The sequence below is a fragment of the Epinephelus lanceolatus genome, chromosome 3 (assembly GCF_041903045.1).
Source record: "Epinephelus lanceolatus isolate andai-2023 chromosome 3, ASM4190304v1, whole genome shotgun sequence".
NCBI lineage: Eukaryota > Metazoa > Chordata > Actinopteri > Perciformes > Serranidae > Epinephelus > Epinephelus lanceolatus.
The window spans coordinates 21,154,582-21,174,058 of record NC_135736.1 but is presented as its reverse complement, the minus strand read 5'-3'; the positions used below and the strand labels follow the sequence as shown (position 1 = coordinate 21,174,058).

Here is a 19,477-nt window from a genome sequence, read left to right as displayed (position 1 = left end):
GGGTTTTTTAGAGGGAGATGACTGTGATGTTGTTTGTGAGATATCTTTAGCATGAATGTGCCAAAAAAAAAAAGAGAAAGTGAAAGAGTTTCCAGCAGGATTTAAGGGTATTTCTGTCAGTCTGGAGAATTGTCTCCTGCAGCAGATAAAATGAGCAGAACATCAAGTGAAACAATATTTAAGATGTAAAACAAATTACAGTAATTTGGACTCATAAACTCATATCTCTAAATTGTTATCTATGGCCCTATGATAAGTCTGCATGAGTAGGTTATACACACACACACACACACACGCTGAGAGGGTTAACAGAAACACAAAAGGCGGACTGAACTCCACCCATACCGCGTCACTATCGACCTTTCACAGGTGTCACATCCACTTTGTTTCCATGTTCTCAGTCGAGAGAAGGTGATTCCCACACACACACGCCAGCACACACACACATTCACACAGAGTCCTGCTATCTGTCATTTCCTGGATCCAGCGTGTCCAAGCTGCTGTGGAAACTTTCTGAAGTTTGGTGTTGGAGGGAGGAAGAGGAGGAGTGGGGGAGCTCCGGGAGTCTTAACACAGCGGTCGCCGCTGCACTCACACACGGATCAGCTCGGCTCTGAACTCCGGGGATGTCGGCCGTCAAGGCGCTGCAGCAGTGGTGCAAGCTCCGGTGTGAGGGCTACCGGGATGTGTCCATCACCAACATGACCACGTCTTTCAGAGACGGCTTGGCTTTCTGCGCGCTCATCCACAAACACAGACCCGATCTCATGTGAGTAGTGAAACCAGAAGACTTGACAACACGCAGGGACTGAGTGGTTTTCCTAGTGTTGTAAAACACCAAGCAGTGCCAGATGTATTCTGGCTATTTATATATATATAAACTATAGAGGAGAAGGAGTCCATTGGTTTTACTTCCCAGCTTTATGGTAGGGTTCAGCTGTTCTTTAATAGAAGGGAACAAACTTCAGCTTCATGGGTCTGCTGGAAAAACAGGAACAGCAGCTCAGATGTGGACTGAAGAGCTCAGTGACCGAGCAGGGCCAAAATACAACCAGAGTGGCCCCCCTGAGGTCTGCAGCGAGGGCCACTAACCATGTAGTGTTAGTGGAGTCTGTATGTTTTACACTTGGATTGGGTTTTATTATCTTTATTGACTAATTTTACTGGACATCATAATCATCTTTTTAGATTCTCAGTATTATCCTCAGGATTTAGGACATACTGACAGAAATAGAATATAACCATAGAATAAGTATGTTTTCTTTAGTGTACAATCACCTGAAAATAATAATTGTTGTGTTTTTGTTACCTTAGAATGAACTGTTTCAATCTGCATAGTCATGTTTTACAGTAGCCCAGAATAGACAAACCAAACACTGGCTCTAGATAGGGCCATTTACGTTTATATGTCAGCCACTGTGTGTAAGCAGCCCCTCCCTAACAAGAGCGTTGGAAAAAACACTGATTTTTTTTTTGTAGCGTGAAACCACTTTATTCAGTTTTTTTAGGGGTTTCAATCACCAGGTTTGTTTGTTTAGGAAAGGAGTGTACTTCTCCTGTATAAGTAACACTGAAGGAATTCTAACCAGGAGAACTTTCATCCGGTTGCAATCTGCAATCCTCACCAGCAGATGTCACTAAATTCCCGTCGATCTCGCACACTGTTACTTTAAAGCTCAAGACTTAAACTTGACTTAAAGGACTTGAGACTTAACTCCCATAAAAACAAGTTGAACTGAGGCTTGTAAGCAACATTCAGATCTCAGGCTTTGATCTGGTAAAATCCTGGAGGATCAAGCCATAAATGTAATGTAATCACTTCTGAATACTCAGTACTGAGAATTAGATGCAACTGAATTAATAGCACAAAAATATATTACTTTAAAAACCATGTATCTGAATTTATATGGTCTGATCTGCATCATCAAAGTAAAATTCAAGATGAAATCATCTTCATATGAACTTACAACTTGAACTTAACAAGGCTGAGTAATTGAGCCTTAGTCATTATTTTCTTCCATTACAGCCACCCATCTTGCACACTGAAGTATTAGGCCTGTACATGGAAAGATCATGGTGTCAAGCAATGTATTAAAAAAAAAAAAACCCAGTTGTTGGAACATCATTAAGCAATCACAGACTTATTGTTGATGGGCATATTGCTTAAAACACGACTTGCCATTGCTTCAAAAGGCTCAAAAACTAACAGCTAATGATGTTTATGATCATTAAATAATCTCTTGATTATTTTTTGGCCAACATTGGCTGCAAAAATGAAAAAAAAAATCACCTCACCTCTCAGAGCCTCCATACTTGATTCTTTTTTTTTTTTTTTTTTTGCTTATTCCATAAAATATATGACAGTAATGGAGAACGCCCCAGAGCCGGTGGTGGTGTCTTTATAATGTTTGTCTTTTCTGGCAAACAGTGCGCAACCCAAATATGTTCAGTTTTTAACTTCATGAAATGGAGAACAGCGGCAGGTTTTCGACATTTGAGAAGCAGAAATTATTGTATGTTTGGATATTTTGAGTGTTAATAACTTAAACTTGTAAGTAACAATCAAAAATTGTGCCTATTGACGTGAGTCGTTTAGTCAACTAAACATTTCAGCTCTTCCTGTCTCTGTGGCCCCTGCTACTTATTATTTGGATGGACTAGGGTGCACTTACAGATTAAAATTAAAGTTACTTTGAATGTCTTACAGTTTGATAATGTGTTACACACCCACTCCAAAAAACCACCTCCTTCCTTCAGGATTTCCTGATAACTTCCCGCCAGGGTTTATTGGTTAATATTTTTTACTTGACAGCTGAAAAGTCTTTTAGCACAAGATATTCTGAATAAGATCTGTCCATGTTAGGCTTTGGGTTGAATATTCCAAAGACTTGACTCACCATCTCTTGTTGAGCTTTGGCCAGTTTCGCACAGAGATGCCTGGGTTTGTTCCAGGCAGGCCATTATGGAAGACAGACAGTAGTTTCATTTTAAGTTGAGACACAGCTGCTCCAGTGCTTTCCATTCCACTTTTTCGCTGCAGCCAGATGAGCGTGGCGGCACATTTCATGTTTACATGGGCTGAAGCTTTAAACGTTGGTTAAAGGCTTTGCTTCGGTTTACTGAACATAGACATTGTAATGCCTTTATGAATGCAGGCTGAGCTTTCTGTAAGGTTCAGCTGTATGACAAACTGACATGAGATCATATGACACCACAGCGGTCGTGTAATGAATCGATCTGTCACACTGTCAGTGTCATGATATGTGTTCATATGTGTGCATGACTAAATGACACATTTTTGGTCCAGACTGCTGGTAAACAAACGAATGAGGAAGGGAAGTTGGATCACATGTTTTGTTACTAATTTTTTCCCATCCTCTGTTGCAGTGACTTTGATTCACTCAGGAAGGAGGATGTTTATGAGAACAACAAATTGGTAAGAAATGTTTACATGCTGCATTTTGACCTTTTTATTTGATGTTGTTTCGGATTTTTTGTTCAGACAAACTCTTGTTACCTGGAGTACACACAGCTTTTTGGTATAGTAGATCTACAGACATTCATGGTCTCCAGAAGAGGAATCCACCTGACTTAAAGGGATACATCACTCCCTAAATGATCATTTGTATGTTACTTATTCACAATGTGTTGAATTTCCACATTCACATCCACAGTGAACGAAGAATCCAAAAAACAGGGAACATTCTTGATTATTTTAAGTCTTTGGGGTCTGTATTTAACAACAACAAAGCCATATCATACGCAGCACAAGTGCGCTCCTCATCCATGCGTGAGACTGTTAATGCGGTTGTGTGTATGTTTTGAATGGTTTTAGCAAAAATGCATGTTTTTGGGAAGTACTGAGCATACAACTGGTTAAATAAGTTGTGAATTATAGTTCTGTGAGTCTGTAAACAGATGTTTTGATTTAATTTTGCTTTTGTTAAACGCGGACCCCTATGACTTAAATTCAGCAAGAATTTTCTCGGCCATTGGATTCTTTATTCACTGTGGAGATATGCAAGAAAAACAAGGTTTTCCTCAAGATGTCAGCGTAACATGGGATGAGTACATGATGAACAAATAATCAGTTAGTGGATGAAGTATTCCTTTAAAGGCTCCCTGTGGAGTTTAAGACCTCTAGTTTCAATATGGAGCTGTTTGTCCATTAGTGGGTCCCCGATTTGTTTATTTCGAGTGATACAGTCGCTCTAGGTGTCACACTATTCCACTAATCAGCAGGTGGCAGTAACATGCTAAGATGTGTTGCAATGTGTCAACAAAGACATTAAGGAAGACCACAAGCTCTTAAAAATGGATGTAATCAATGCAGGGTATAAAATACTTCTAGCAGGATTTAGGGGCATCTGTGGGCAAAAGTGGTATATAATATTTATCACTAAGTTTTTGTCAGTTTATAATGACCTGAAAATAAGAATAAAGACTGTACCAGACTCCGAATTATGTCAGTCAAATCAGATTCAGCAGTTTAATATGAATATTTGACAAATTGTTTTTGCCATATGAAGTTTTAAAGTTTGGACGGGGCTCAGCGGGACGTTCAATGTGACAGTAGCATTCACGTAATAAAGTAAACAAACTAAATGCACTAACGAAGGATCAGAAATGTGCAGCAACATTTTGTGCTGACACTAGATATCAAACAAAAGCCAGAGACTGTGTTGTATTACGTTGCTGTGAGCTGTAAATTCACCACAGAAGGCAGAAGATAATGTTATTTTGGAGCCTTACACTGCAGTCTCTCTTCCTTCCTGCTGCTGCATCACATCTGTAGCTGTCTGTACTAAAGAGTAGCATGGAAGTCAAGAGCGCTCACGCTGCAGAAACCTCCTTAATCACAACTAGCAAAATCTGGGGATCAAAACAGAAGTACACTGCACAGCACAGTGACTATCAAACCGACATAAAATAAACCCCACGAGTGCTCGACTTAAAGCAGTCTCAGCTGACTGATGGGTCTCTGACTGATGATTCAAATCTTTGATTTTTGGGGGCAGCCCTAATGAGAATAATTATATATTTTTTACCTTAAAATAAGTGTCTATATTTACATGCAGAGTGGGTCCTTCTCCACGGAGTCTGCCAAGTTTCCTACAGTAGCCCACAATGGCCAAAACAAACACTAGCTCTAAGTAGGGCCATTCGTGTTTCTGTGTCAGCCAGAAGCGACATCCTCCGGGGCTGAAAAATGAAGCCAATTTGGAAGTGTCAAGAACTGCAGTTAACTGAATGACCTCTTGAGGCTGACTCCAAAACAGAGTTAATCCCCAGAGCCCCCCATGTTAAAATGCCCAACTTTACAGCAGAAATAAACACGTTTTCAGCCTGGTTCGAAAAACAGTTTTGGGCTCTATAGCTTATTTTCCCCTACATGACAGCTGTACGGAGGTTAAATTTTTATAGATCTTACCTGTTTACATTTTCATTATGGCTCAAGGTTCTGCATATTTAAGGGTGGGGCTGCTTGAGTGACAGGCTGGCTTCAAGGTGTCACTACAGTTTATGAGTCAGTCCCACCCCTTGCTCCTCTGCAGCTCCAGCCTCTCGTCCAAATATGGTTACTTCTGGCTCCAAAAAAACCAAACAAGATGGCAGTGGCTAAAATGCCAAACTCAAGGCTTCAAAACGGCAGTCCACAAACCAGTGGGTGCTGTTATGGAAGCTATGTCCATTATTTATACAGTCTATGGCTGGGCACTATAGTTCTCCCCTATAGTTCTCCCGTACGTAGATGTCACTAAATCCTACACACTGTGCCTTTAAATCAAGCCAAAAATTATTGAGGAATGAATTGCTAGTAAAAGTAAATGTACCTTGCAGGCATAAATTGCTGCTACGTGCGTGTTGGCTCTGGATATTACATCAGCACCACTTAATGTTAGGTAACTGGGAATTTTCTAAAACATCAGAGTTCAAACATAGCTGAGAGGAGAAGTCATTGCCAAATACAAAGTGTTTCAGTCTGGACACTTTGACGTGGCTGCTTTATGGCTTTCTTTACTTTCACTTTCTCTGAGGAGCTCCATAACTTGACTCTGAGCTCTGAAACGGACACAAGATCAACATCTGTTGCTCTTTGAAGTGATATTAAACAAAAGCCCAAATTAGCAGCCATTGGTTGACACTATTCAGGATCAGCTGAGACAAATGAAAGGAACAGATCGGTTAAAAACAACAAGCTGTAAGAGATTAAAGGGCACAGCAAAGTAAACAGTGTTTTTATGGCGCACCTGATCATCAGATTACTGATTAAGTTTTGCCTCTTGTAGGTACTCTTCAGGCCTGCCTCTGCTTGTCGTCTTTTATGCTTCCATGAAATCGCTGAACTTTGGAAATTCCTGACTCACTTTCTCTCTCAACACATAAGGTGTAGATTCAATCTGTGGCCAGAATTTTACCACAACAAACCAAAGGGAATTTATTTAGGATATGCAAAAAAACAAATATGGATGATAGAAAACATTAATTCCAACACACAAAACACACGTCCACATCCAAAGGTAGGATGGACATCTAGGAATACAAATGGAAACTTTTTCAAAACTGCCAACATGTATTTGCGCTCTTGCTTTCCTCAGTGTCAAAACACACTGATTTTGGCCAGAATTCATTTGAGAAAAAAAAAGAGAAGACCCACTTAAAGTAAAGCTTTTCAGTTTCCTTTTGACAGAAAACTTTCTGTGGGACACTCACAGTGCCAAACATGCACTTGAATACTAAGCAGCTTAAGTCTTGTTTAAAGTGTGTTAAGATGCAGAAAGTCATGTTGAGGTCTCAGAAAGTCAGATCTGCTTTTCATGTGATTTATTGGTCCATTTCGATCTTTGGCCACCGGGTCTAGAAGCTAAAAATTCACCCTGAGCTGCATCTGTTTTGTTGGATAAAGCCGATGTTTTTTGCAGGCCTTCAAGGTTGCGGAGGGGGAGTTGGGAATTCCAGCACTGCTGGATGCAGAAGACATGGTGGCTCTTAAGGTCCCTGACCGCCTCAGTATCCTGACATACGTCTCACAGTACTACAACTACTTCCATGGACGCTCCCCGAGTGAGTATCAGTGTCTTGCTGTGTTCGCCTCTGCCTTTGTTCCCTTCTTCCTGTCTCATGTGTCTCTATCACTCTGTTCATCCATGTGTTTGCAGTTGGTGGTATGGGAGGTATAAAGCGCCCAGCTGATGCTCCCACAGAGGAACCGTCTGGGAAGAAGAACCAGCCGGTGGTGGCGAAGGTGTTTCCCTCTTCCATCCCTGCCAGAGAGAACAGCCCTCCCCCCTCCTCCAACATCTCAAAGCCCTCTCCTTCCCCAAGACAAACCAGAAATGCTACAAAGGTAATCTTTGCTGCCTGAATATCTTACACAAATATTTGCAAAGCCAAACTCATTAAAGATGACCCAAATACCTACGCTGCTCTGTTGTGTCAGTGCAAAACCGCTATTGCAAAACAAATAAAAATCCCACATTGCCTCAGATGAGTTTCAGTAAGTATGGTAATACTCTCCTAAACATTTACACATTCTCTCTTCCCCTCTTTTAGGATGTTGTGGTTGAGAAATCCCATCAGACAGGCACCCTGAGTAACAAATGTGTGTCATGCAACAAGCACGTTCACCTGGTGCAGCGACATCTAGTGGACGGGAAGCTCTATCACAGGAGCTGTGCAAAGTAAGGACCCACAGATGAATTTAATTATAACTGATGCTTATAGAGTTGAGAGTGTGCCACCAGAACGATTAGAGACGCTTTTATTCTCAATTAAAATCAAAGTTAAAAAAAGTTAACTAATTGATAAATCTGAAAAAGCAATTATAAACTGATTAATCAATTTGCATTTAAATTATGCATTAAAAGAGTACACCACTGATTTTCATTGCGCTCCTATAACAGTGTTTGACTCACAATGGACAATTAAGGGAAGAACACAATCAAAATTGTCCATTTGTGTGACATTTACAGTTTACATTTCATGAAAAATCAGTCCAGCATATGACACCCTCCATCCTTACACCCTTAGCAGCAGATAAGAGAAAAATCCTCCACCAAAAAACCCTTTAATTAGAAAAAATGGTAGAAACCTCAGGAGGAGCAACTGAGGAGGAATCCCTCTCCCAGGATAGACAGAGGTGCAATAGATGTGTGTACAGAACAGACCAATGTAATAATCCATATGACAAAATGATACATAGAATGTTAACATATATGGAAAATCTCTATAACCTGAAAATACAAGGCAACATCATGTTTACAGTGATGTGGGAAATATAAAGGCATAAATAATCAAAAGTGAACTCTAGGCTGTTTGGAAAGTCCTTTATCGTTCTTCCTACCACAGATGGTAGAAATCCGAGTATTACACACTACAACAATTATATGTCTTGTGCTTTCTGTCTTCTAGGTCACTGTCGTCCACAAACACACCTGCACCTTTCAAAGATTTACCCACAAACACCCCTGTTTCCAAGTTTACACCTCTACCAGACTCCACCAAAACAAACACAACCACTACCACTCACACACCCTCCAGAGCGAGACCATCATGGCTGACGGAGAAACCCAGCACCCCTCCCAGCTTCTCCTCCACTTTCTCGACTCCATCTCCTTCCCAGCCAGCTTCAAGTCTCTCCTCTGCTTCTAAAGACTCTCAGACATCCGTTGTCTCCAAACCCACAGCTTCACGGACTACTTGTGAATCTACCTTCACCACAACAACCACTTCTATCAACACCAGGCCCACTGCTGCTCCCCGTACCTCCACCACGGCTGCGAAGACACAGCAGTCCAAGCTTAAGTTCTTACAGTCAGATAACACAGCTAAAGATGAAGAGAAAAAGACGACAACTGTAAAGTTTGACATAAATAAAGGGACGAATGTGACTAGTAAGGTGCAGGAGGCCACAGCAGGGCAGGCCGTCACTGTGGTTGTAAATGTTGGTGGTCTTGGCCAAAAGGAAGCAAATAAGAGCTTGAACACAGGTGGGGAGAAAGCTAAAGCAGCAGGTGTAAGTGGAGATTCGAAGGCTAAAGCAACGGCAGCAGCCTTCATCTCCAAAAAACTGGCTGAGGAGAACAACAATAACAACAGCAAGCCATCGTGGACGAATGTAGTGTTAAAGAAAACTGACAAGTAAGTAATCTAACCACACTCACATGACTAGACTTTATGGTGTCGTGCTGCAGCCTGACCTCTACTGGTGAATAACAGCATTTAATAACACTTCATCTCCAATCAGACCTTCTCAAGTGGAGACACCAAAGAAGGAGACAGAAGGAGTCAGAGGGAGAGTGAGGCTGAAACCAGACCCGTCAATCCTCGCCGACTTTCAGATTCCGACAGACACCCGGACTCCGAGCCCATCCGGCAAGAGTGGAGTCAGAGCAAGAACTCCAGACAGAGGCAGCCCAAAGCCCGGCAGGGCATCACCCAACACCTCAGGTTCAACTCACACACTTTAATAACTGCACAGAGTAGTTAAACCTGTTTTAATGCGTGTTCTTGTGGGTGTGTTTTGGAGCAGTGAGTGGGAAAGCCTGATCTGTGTACGGTATGATCTATCAGAAAGCACTGGTCGTATTATGATATGGCAAATGCATGCAAAATCACACATTAAGTGAAATTAATGTTCAAAGCTGTGAGCTGTGTTGAATTACATGACAGGAAACTCGTCGTGTTAAATAATTAGTTCAGCTTGCTCAGCACCATAAAGTCATAAACTTAATCCAGAGTGGGATTGTTGTGCATCGGTTGCAATACAAAGTGGGAAGGAGTGCAAATATATAAAATATGGAAAAAAACAAAATATATATGATAAAAATTAACAGCAAGGTGCAAAAAAAAACTGTGAACAGGTTAATAGTGAACAATGACACAACATGATTTTGTTCAAGTTCAGTTTGGCTTCATGTTTTAATAGTTGTTCAGATGTAACACAGTAATACAGGCTCAAGGGTTCACTAGCTTTCCAGAGCTATTAACCCACATCTCATGGTCTTCTTCTGTAAATTCTACATTGTACATGAAGAAGACCTTGCACAAAGAAAAGCTACACAGTGTACCTTGAATTTGTATTAGTTTCTTACACATTCTGTTCACAGAGGTAAAGAATGAACTTGTCATTGTGTTGTGTAATAGATCCCTTTAGGAAAAATGTCCATTTGCATTCCATGGGATTTTTTTTTTGGGGGGGGGGGGGATTTTTTAATGGTTGACATACTCATTGATGCCTCGATGACAGCTCTCGTGTTATTTTCATGGTGCTCAATAAGTGTCACTGTTGGAATCAGAACACACAGCAGGTTATAGTTAATGTGGACTTTTTATTTTGTTCTTCCCCTAAATTTGACCTGCTGTCGGTGGCAAATAGCTCTATCAACGAAACGATAACAACAGGAAGTGACACTGGATAGTTGATGGGTGTGATTCATGAGCTGAACCCGAAAGTGAAAAACACTCAAGATTTGTTTCATTTCCTTTCTCTCATCAGCATCAGAAAACAACGAGTCTCCTGCAGACTGGCGGTCAAAGCTGAAACCCATCTCCAAGTAAGATGTGTTATATTGGCATTATCTTTTTCTGTGTTTCCTCCATGTTCTGTGTTTCTGGTTAATTCCTTGCCCTTGAAACTGGCTCAGTTTCTACTGTCATACCTCCAGCAGGGAGTATCTGTACGTGGGCGGGCTTCACAGCGTATCAACATCTCTTATCTCTCCTGATGTCCTGTCCATCCATCCATCCTTTGATCCTGTCTTTCATCCATCTATCCAACCTTGCCTCCCTCAGGAAGCCTGTACCTGCTGCTCCTCCAAATGGCTCAGCCATCATTTGTAGTCAGAGCTTTCAGTCTCTCCTCTTCCGCCACATGCATGTGAGCCCCAAATGGTGTCAAGACTGAGTAGAGTCCTCCGTGGTGCAACATATGCTCAGTGCTCAGTTCCTTTCCCCCGGATGACCTTTCCTCCCACACTCATGAATCAAAAGGAAGCACTGTAGAAAAGGGGACTACTTGTAGGAGCAGATAAATTGCCATTAATTAAATTCTGTCTCTCTTTTTCTCTTTTCCTGCTCGTCCTCTATCCATCCACAGACCGGCTGTTCCGTCACAGCCCTCGCCGAAACCATGGGCTAATGGAGCCGGAAAGCCTCAGACTTCAGAACTGTCCGTTGGGCCTTCTCCCTCCTCGCATCCTTCGACCCCGAGCATTTCTGTCACTCCACCTGCATCAAAGGGTAACACCTTATTCTGCTTAAATATGATCCACTAAAAAGAAAGAAAAAAATTTGTACATTGCTATCTTGTAGCCAATCTTCTTTTATTATATATGGATAGGACAATGTTTATACCACAAATGGTCTTCCTAAAAATTAGCCAAACATGATTCAGACCTCTCAGGGTTGCCTCCCTCTTTTGTCTTTGTTCTTAGTGGGTTTATATCAATTTTTTGTATTTTATCTCTTTTTATTTAAGGATTCCAGAATGGTCAAAAAGATCTGACTGCAAATGGCACCAAGACAGAGGCAAAGATTTCCAAGGTACCTGAACCGTCAATGGAAAAAAAATTCTTTAGTTCATACATCATCGTTCAGTTAGACTGAGCTATAGACCTATTCACTGTATAAGCTCTAATATAGCTAAAGCATTTAACGCTAACAAATTAGCAAGTACATAGAAGTGGTTAAGTGTGTAACATTACCAAAACCAAAATAATAGGAACACTAAGTAGTTGATAGATAAAATGAGCTAGTGAAAGACATATAGAATAATAAAATTAAATAACATTTAATTTATTTAATCTACTGATTGGTGTTAAAGAGAAAAAAATACATTTCTCTTATAACCAACTGATTGAAGGATAGGAAAACCTTTTACACTATCAGCCAGCAGTCATTGTAAGGCTGTTTGTGAGTGTCTGCTGCCCTAGTTTTTGTGGTGTGTCCTGCATCGTTGGCGGTAGTAGGCCCAGTCTTGTTTTCATCCAATTAGGCTTGTTGAATAGGTGTCAGAGATGAAATTACTCTGATTGGCCGTTCAGCTCAGTGCACAAGAAGAGACGCTGAACTGAGGAAAGAAAAAAAAAGGCTAAAGTCAAGAGGGTGTGAGATTGAAACAAACTTGTTATGTAAGGTAAGATTATTTTTGTAGTCATTGAGTCATTCAGCAGAAATGGTTCATACTTGTTTGAGTTATAGTTCGCTGGTGCACAGTGAATATCCTCTGTTGTTTTAACATTGGGATGTGTTGTCAATGAGCTAACTGGCTAACTAGCATCCTAAATGTGTCCTGTTGGTCGTCTGGTTTCCTTTTTTAGTGACAAATACAGACTACCTCCACCTGCTGGTATGGAGAGTTATTTCCTCTCACGCAGGTGCAGAATGTACATGTGGTTGGATGTTAGCTGGAGCATAGATATCAAAACATACACGTATATTTGTCTCTGGGCTGTAGTCTTTGTGGTGTGTTCAATGCAACATTTCAGCCGAGACACAGGTGACAAGAGTTGACGCAACAGTCGGCCTTCTTGATCCATGTTTTGGTTCACATCCTCCATTTTAATTTTTGCATATATGTGTGTTACGTCTGTAGACTAAACCAGACTACATTCCCAAAGACGAAATCATAAGGGAACTGAAGGAGATTGAAGATAATTTGAACGAGTGGGAGAGGAGGGGAGTGGAGCTGGAGGTGAGGCTCCGCAGCTCTGAAGAAGGTGAGATAAACACACTCATTATTGTATGAGCCCTCTCGGATTTAGCAGAAGATGTGTATATGGGATTAAACTCTGTGTGTTTGTGTGTCAGAGGGCGTAGATGACTCTCTCATGGATGGGCTCATGGTCGAGTGGTTCAACTTGATCAGGAACAAGCAGGTGGCCATGCGCCGGGAGTCTGAACTGGTCTACATGTGAGTACGCCCACATACACACAACGCACTTAGAAAAGGGGCATGCCACTATTTAGCGATTAGAGAAACAGACTTGTGGCCAGAAGGTTGACAGTTTGAATTCCCAGTGTCCTCCCTCCCCCGTCCCACAGCAGGGCGTCCTGGAACGAGACGGCTCAGCGCCCCACTGGCTGCAGCGTGAAGCAGGATGCTATTTAACAGCACACATGCACCGCAATTATTCCTTTCATAAATTCATGTTAAACCTCTACCAAGGCCACAACCCTGCAATTTTATGTATATAACAAAAAATATTGAGAACATTTTCTGCTTTTGAATCTAGATTTGCATTGAAAAACAGACAGACAGTTTTGTGGGGAACTGAGTTAATGGACATTAAATCGATAGTTTATGTTATCAATGGATTTGAGTTGATGTGTAGTGTGAAAGAGGTCGCTCATGGTGACAAACCTACAGAGAATGATCACCCACCTGCACCTGCGTGTCTTACTGTCTTTAAGCTTATTGGTTGGATGGGACCAAGTCATTGTTTTGCGAGTCACAACTAAGTCTCAAGTCCTAAACTTTGAGTTTTGAGTCCTAAACAAGTCATAATGCGCTCTTCATCAAATGTAATGCATTTTAACAAAAGATAAATAGATTCAATTTACATAAAATGCTTTTTTTAAAATGTGTATTTACAGTATTTATCAAAACAAGTTTTTGCGCCTCCATCTGTAATCTTTGCCTGTTTTGCATATTGCGATTTGTTTTTTTGTGGATGACTGTGTAGTTTTTGTACACAAGCGAAACTATCATTGGTATAGTTTTTTCCAACTAGCACTCAGTAAGGTAACATTGTTTTGTCCTGCAACTTGACCGGATGTTGTCAGATTGGTTTAAACAAAGTGGATCTGATGAATTAAGTGCTGACTTGCTTGGAATAAATAGTGTTAATAGTGTTAGTAGATTTCATAATTGAAGGAAAATTTATTGATTTGTGGTACTTTTTAAAGAACGTACTATTTAATCTTTGGGCTCAGAGAAAGTATCAAGTATTTAGTTTACTTACTTAGTTGAAAGTCTTTTTTGATTTTGTTAATTTGAGTCTATAGTCATCTGATTTGTGACTCAATTATGATTCAGTTCAAAGTCATATGACTTGAACCCACACCTCTGGTTTTGACACACTGCAACTTAATTGTTTCAGTCCTATAAACCCAGTGTACAATACCTGCCCAGCACCAAATGGGAGACAGGTGAAGTTAATGACAGTCTAGTGAACATTGTGCATCAAGCAGCACAAGAGCTAGATATTTTTCTCAGACCAAAATGGAGCTAAAGGTTGAGTGAATATTGGACTTACCTTCAAATACATTTTTTCTGTTCTGTAATTGCTGGATATCTAAATGAGCAATAACTATAAATTTAGACCAATGTTGGGTTTACAGCTTATTTCTGCTGCCCCCAAGTGGCCAAGTGAGCTAATGCAGGTTTAAATAAATCATAGATAGGGTGCTGTTTTACCACCTGTATATGTGGCTCAGGAGGAAGATGGTAGATAGAGGTACAGTACATACTAAAGATTGTAATGTGCTTTGTCTGGCAAGGTAGAAAAGCATTACAGTATATAAATGTGGTCTTTTTTCCATTTATAGTTTGAATTCCATCAGTGTATAAATCTTATCAGTAAATACATTAGGTGCAGTGTATGTTTTTTTTTATAATTCTGGCAATTTATGTCGAATAGGCCACACCCATTTGGACTTTGGCCAAATTTTACACAAAAATGAAATGAATATATCACAGGCAAATGTTTTTGTGCTGTCCTCTGAACACCAAATTTAGTGAAGGTTGGATAGATTTGTGAATTTTGTGAGAAAAAAAATGGTGGAAAAAGTTGAGCATGAAAGTCCAGTCCGGACCTTGGCTATAGAAGTTTGGCAAAATGATCTTAACTCCGTGTCATTAATCTACTCAGTGTAGGCTACTTAATGAAGCTTTCAACCAGAGATCATGGAAAATGTGTTAAGGCAGTGATGGTACAGCTCATCTGAATACTTTCGGAACTGAGGCAAAACTAGATTTATCAAACAACAAGATAATAGACATACAATTCTACATGACAGTAACAAATACAACATTTTAAATTCATATATTGTTTTGTGTGTAGTGGAAGGACCCAGGACCTGGAGGAAGAGCAGCCCAGTGTTGAGCAGGAGCTCAGACGACTGATGGACAAACCAGGTGAGAGTTTGAGGGAACTCATTCAACACAAGACACAACATGAAACAGACCTGAGATTAAAATGTGTTTCTGTTTGTACAGAACATCTGAAAACAGCCTGGGACCGGAAGAGAGAAGAGCAGCTGATGGCCAAACTGGTGGAGATCGTCAATGACAGAAACGCTATAGTAGATGGTCTGGACGAGGACAGACTCAGGTGTGTATACAACTATAGTGGAGGCTAAGCTGCTGTTATTTATAATGATTAGGGTTGCAACAGTATGAGTTTGCAAAGTACTGTTGTTGTCATTTGCTCGTGGTTAGCAGATGTTATATTTCTTTCGTCATGAACTATGTGGATTATCTTCAACAGCACAAATTTCAAAGTCTCCCCTTTGAAGTAAAAATTGATTAAACACGTTGGTGCCCACCAGCTGCAGGATAATGTTATAAAATCCAAAATGTTAGTAAAAAATAATTGGACTGGAGTGGTGCTAGCTAACAGCTAGCTTGTCAGAGAAGACGCTTTTGAGCCTCCTGTGTGTGTTATTCAGAGCTGATTCCACCTGGTCGAGAACAGACTTTCAGGATCTCAAGCATTTTTATTAAGAGGATTATCAAACATAAAAGCAGCAAGACAACACAGTAAAATTTGGGGACTGAGGTTTGTGCTCAGTCTGGTTATCAACCTGGTTAAACTGTGTGGGAAATGTGAAATTGCGTGTTGTGTAAAATTGTATAATTTTCTGGCCTTGCAAGGTCCAAAGCAGCTGTTGCCCCACCGTTTTTTCTACCTAAAAACAGCAACAGATTATGTTGTTGATTTTAGATGGTTAAGAATTCTTCTGGATGACATAATGTTACATGGACAAGAGGAAGTTAAGTGGAAAATTGTTTGTAATGTATGAAATTCAGGGTTTTAGGGTCCATATTGAGTGTACACAGGACTCTTAGCTCTTTTTTATACACATTTTCACGACCTCAGTTTAACTCAAAATGTGTTTTACTTACTTACTTAATGACCCTGAATGGAAAAGGCCTCCGAAACAAGCTAAAAGTAAAGTTGTCCCAATGGGGCATCAGCAGGGGAGATACCAAATACCTGCTGATGTCTGTGAGTCCGAGACTTTAGACACTTGTTGAATGCAAAGGATTTTACCTTAAATGATAAATATGAATGCCTGCACTTTTCAGCTGATGTGGATTTGAAACCCTTAAAATTAAAGCTGGACGTCGGCACTTCACCCTCACAGTAAAGCTCAAACTATTATTTCATGAATTTGTTACAAAGGTTTATAATCATTTAAGTTGTATATCGAGGAAAAATGCTAAATGTTCAGTGTTTACAGGTTCTCAGATTTGAGGAATAGTGCTTTTTCTCAATTTTATATCACTGTAAATTGAATATCTCTGGGTTTTGGACTATTTGTGAGACAAAACAAGCAGTTTAAAGACATTACTTTGGCTCTGGGAAATTGTGAATGAAATTGAAATGAATAAATAAACTAAAGAAACAATTAAATCGATAAAGAAGAAATGATTAGCATCAGCATTATCTCATGGTCGTTGTTTGGTTTCAAATCCAGTGTACTTGAGTGTAGAGACAACATAACAAAATGTCACTGCACAGTTCTCACGTTAGGGCTGCCCCCGACTAAGAATTTTCCTTGTCGACCAATAGTTGTCATTTAGGGCCATTAGTCAACCAGTCGCCTGCATGTTTACGAGATTAATTTAATCATTAAATTATATATTTTGGGCGGGGCAACACAACTGTTTGAGTTTAAGGTGTAAGAAAGAATAGTATCAGTAACATTGTTAACACTGTGCTACATTACCTGTTAATGACGCTGTCGGCAAAGCAGTAATGATTGTGCTAAGTGGCTAATGGGCATGTAGCTACTTACATGTTTCAGATGATACGTCATGTTTGTAGTCGATCAATGAAGATGACTTTACATATCACCTTGGGTTCGTCCTTCACTTTCTCAAAATGATCCCACACTTTGGATTTCCTGCCCAACATGTTATTAACTAGCCTGTGGAATAACCACAGGTACCAGCCCTGGAAATTAGGGGCCGTACACGTGCCACGCCACGTCAGTGCAGAGCTGATCTTCTGCCAGGCGCTGTTTGTAGTATGTAGGCCTATCGTCCTTGGGACAGATGTAAAGCTCTGGGTAGCCCTGCACCAAAATGATCAACTTTTCCGTTATCTATCAGACGAATATTTACAGAAGAAGGGAAAGATGTCTGTCAGCTGTGATTGGTTTGTAACGTGACTCCTGTCTAACTGCTGAGCGTGGCCACTTCCTGTGTCTGTCCTTTCAAATTAAATTCCCACACAGTCCAGTCATATAGGTTTTGATTTATTTTGACATGGTGCAGCTCCTAATAGAGCTTCCCTTTTGTTTTTTGTTTTTTTCTGCGACTAAGCAGCCAATGAAATCTTACCGACTAATGACCTTTCTGGTCGACCAACGTTTAGTCGACTATTAGGGGGCAGCCCTATATTCCATTGAATGTATGAATACAGTATGTTCATACAGGTGTGAACTGATGTTAATCTGTTTGCTTTTTGTGCGTTTTCTCAGGGAGGAAGAGGAGGACGAGCAGCTAAACAAGATGATGATGAATTTCAGTGAGTATCTCCCAACACCTCCACAGGCCGTCTGCCCCCCCCCCCCCCCCCCCCGCTCTGTTCATTAGTTATCACAACCCCGATGTCACTGCAACTTAGTTGGCTTATAAATTATCCAATTGAGGATTTCCATCATGGGTGCCTCTAATTGAAGTAGATAGAATTCTCATTGTGGTTTATGGAAGTGTGTGTGTGTGTGTGTGTGTGTGCGTGCGTGTGTGTGTGCGTGTGAGAGTGTGTTGCATTTTTAAGGGTGCCACCGGGCGATGTTTTCATCTCATTTGATCTAATGACTGCTAATGGAAAAAGCATCAAACAAAATGCTCCCCCTCTTTTTGTCAGCGGCATTTCCTATTAGACAAATGGATAATGTAGCTGGTTAATTTGACCCTCTGATAGAATAGAGTTAAAGCCGCCTTCATTTGCAATTCATGACCGGGAAAGCAGGGCTGAAAATTGAGGAGATTTATTGAACTTCAGTGAAAGGTCGTTATGTTGCAGCGAGTGAATGCCGACCGTGGGCTAAAGACTAGCCATTTCATTTTAATGTATTCATAAAGTTAATGCCAAAGTTTCACAGTTCAGTCCAACTCTGAGTGCAGTCATGTGATAGTTTACACACATGTTGTATCATGCAAGATAAATGCTGCTTTATACCACAGCCACGGAAAATACAGCTTTTTCATTTTCTGGCAGGTGTTTTTTTTTTAACTTGTATTGCCTCAAACAAAGGTTAACTGACATCCTGAAACAGGATGCTAATTACATTTAACTGCGTGTAACCATGGCAACAGTGCCTCTGCTTATGTGAACCCTCACTGGTGAAACAGACCTAGCTTATGACTCAAAATGAATAGAAACAAACTTTTAAACACAACTTTTTTTTTGCTTGTGTAAAGTGAATGTGAAAGAAACCCTATGATACATACAGATGTGTACCAATATTACATATATGAATTATATCAGAATCAGCTTGTGGTGGCCCCACCTCATCTGGGCGCTGTGGGGGTACATGCCCAAAAATGTCCTGAACGCAAAAAATAAGACGACACCGCCACACACTTCAGGTGGGTCATAAGTGAAGACTGAGAGGGATTACTTCTGCTTGAGTCTAGATTTTCAGTTTTATTTTTAAATAGCCGAAAATATAAAAATTGTTTGGGTTTATTGATTGAGCTGTCGCAGAATTACTATTACCAATCTCACGTGTCACGTTCCCCTCTGTCATCTTTTGACTAACCTCCCCTCCCGCTTGTCTCCCTCTCAGACATAAAGAAAGACAAGCCAAAGAAAAAGTCTCCGATGTCCAAACTGTTTGGCTGGGGGAGCAAGAAGGAGGGATGATGCTCCTCGTACACCGCGCCTGCTACAGTCTTTGATGTTTTATTTTATTGCTTTTTTTTTTTTGCTCCTCTTGTTGTAGTCTTAATGTCAGTGTACTCAGCCTGTGATTCATGGGATAACACTGATAGTCTGTGTGTGTGCGTGTGATCCATCATTCTAAGCGCTTTTAGAAAAATGCCCTTCCCTCTGTCAACTGCATCACTCAAGATCTGACATTACTCGTGCCTGCTAGTGCCACACACACACATGCAAACACACAAACGCACAGACACAGCTGATGTTGAGGGGTTAATGACTCACCAGCCGTGATGTGATTGGGTTCAGTGCTCCACTTGTTAGTTTTAATACCCTTCTAGTCTTAATCTGTCTACTTA

The 19,477-nt window shown here is 40.6% G+C and overlaps 1 protein-coding gene across 1 annotated transcript; it reads left to right on the top strand.

The window, feature by feature from the left end:
* The first annotated feature begins 420 nt into the window (after nt 1-420).
* On the top strand, nt 421-19,256 carry micall2b (mical-like 2b). The gene is made up of 16 exons (XM_033625353.2): nt 421-769; nt 3,388-3,436; nt 6,924-7,065; nt 7,161-7,348; nt 7,555-7,682; nt 8,413-9,141; nt 9,248-9,450; nt 10,499-10,556; nt 11,099-11,241; nt 11,480-11,544; nt 12,596-12,719; nt 12,811-12,913; nt 15,066-15,139; nt 15,221-15,335; nt 17,713-17,759; nt 19,027-19,256. The coding sequence occupies exons 1-16, from the start codon at nt 627-629 to the stop codon at nt 19,101-19,103; spliced, it is 2,388 nt and encodes a 795-aa protein (XP_033481244.1). The 5' UTR covers nt 421-626; the 3' UTR covers nt 19,104-19,256.
* The last annotated feature ends 221 nt before the right edge of the window (nt 19,257-19,477 follow it).

Excerpts from the sequence above, each read along its gene's own strand:
- micall2b (XM_033625353.2), top strand. The coding sequence starts at position 627 with ATGTCGGCCGTCAAGGCGCTGCAGCAGTGGTGCAAGCTCCGGTGTGAG. Across the intron at positions 7,066-7,160 it reads CTTCCATGGACGCTCCCCGA|TTGGTGGTATGGGAGGTATA; the intron begins GTGAGTATCAGT and ends ATGTGTTTGCAG. Across the intron at positions 7,683-8,412 it reads TATCACAGGAGCTGTGCAAA|GTCACTGTCGTCCACAAACA; the intron begins GTAAGGACCCAC and ends TCTGTCTTCTAG.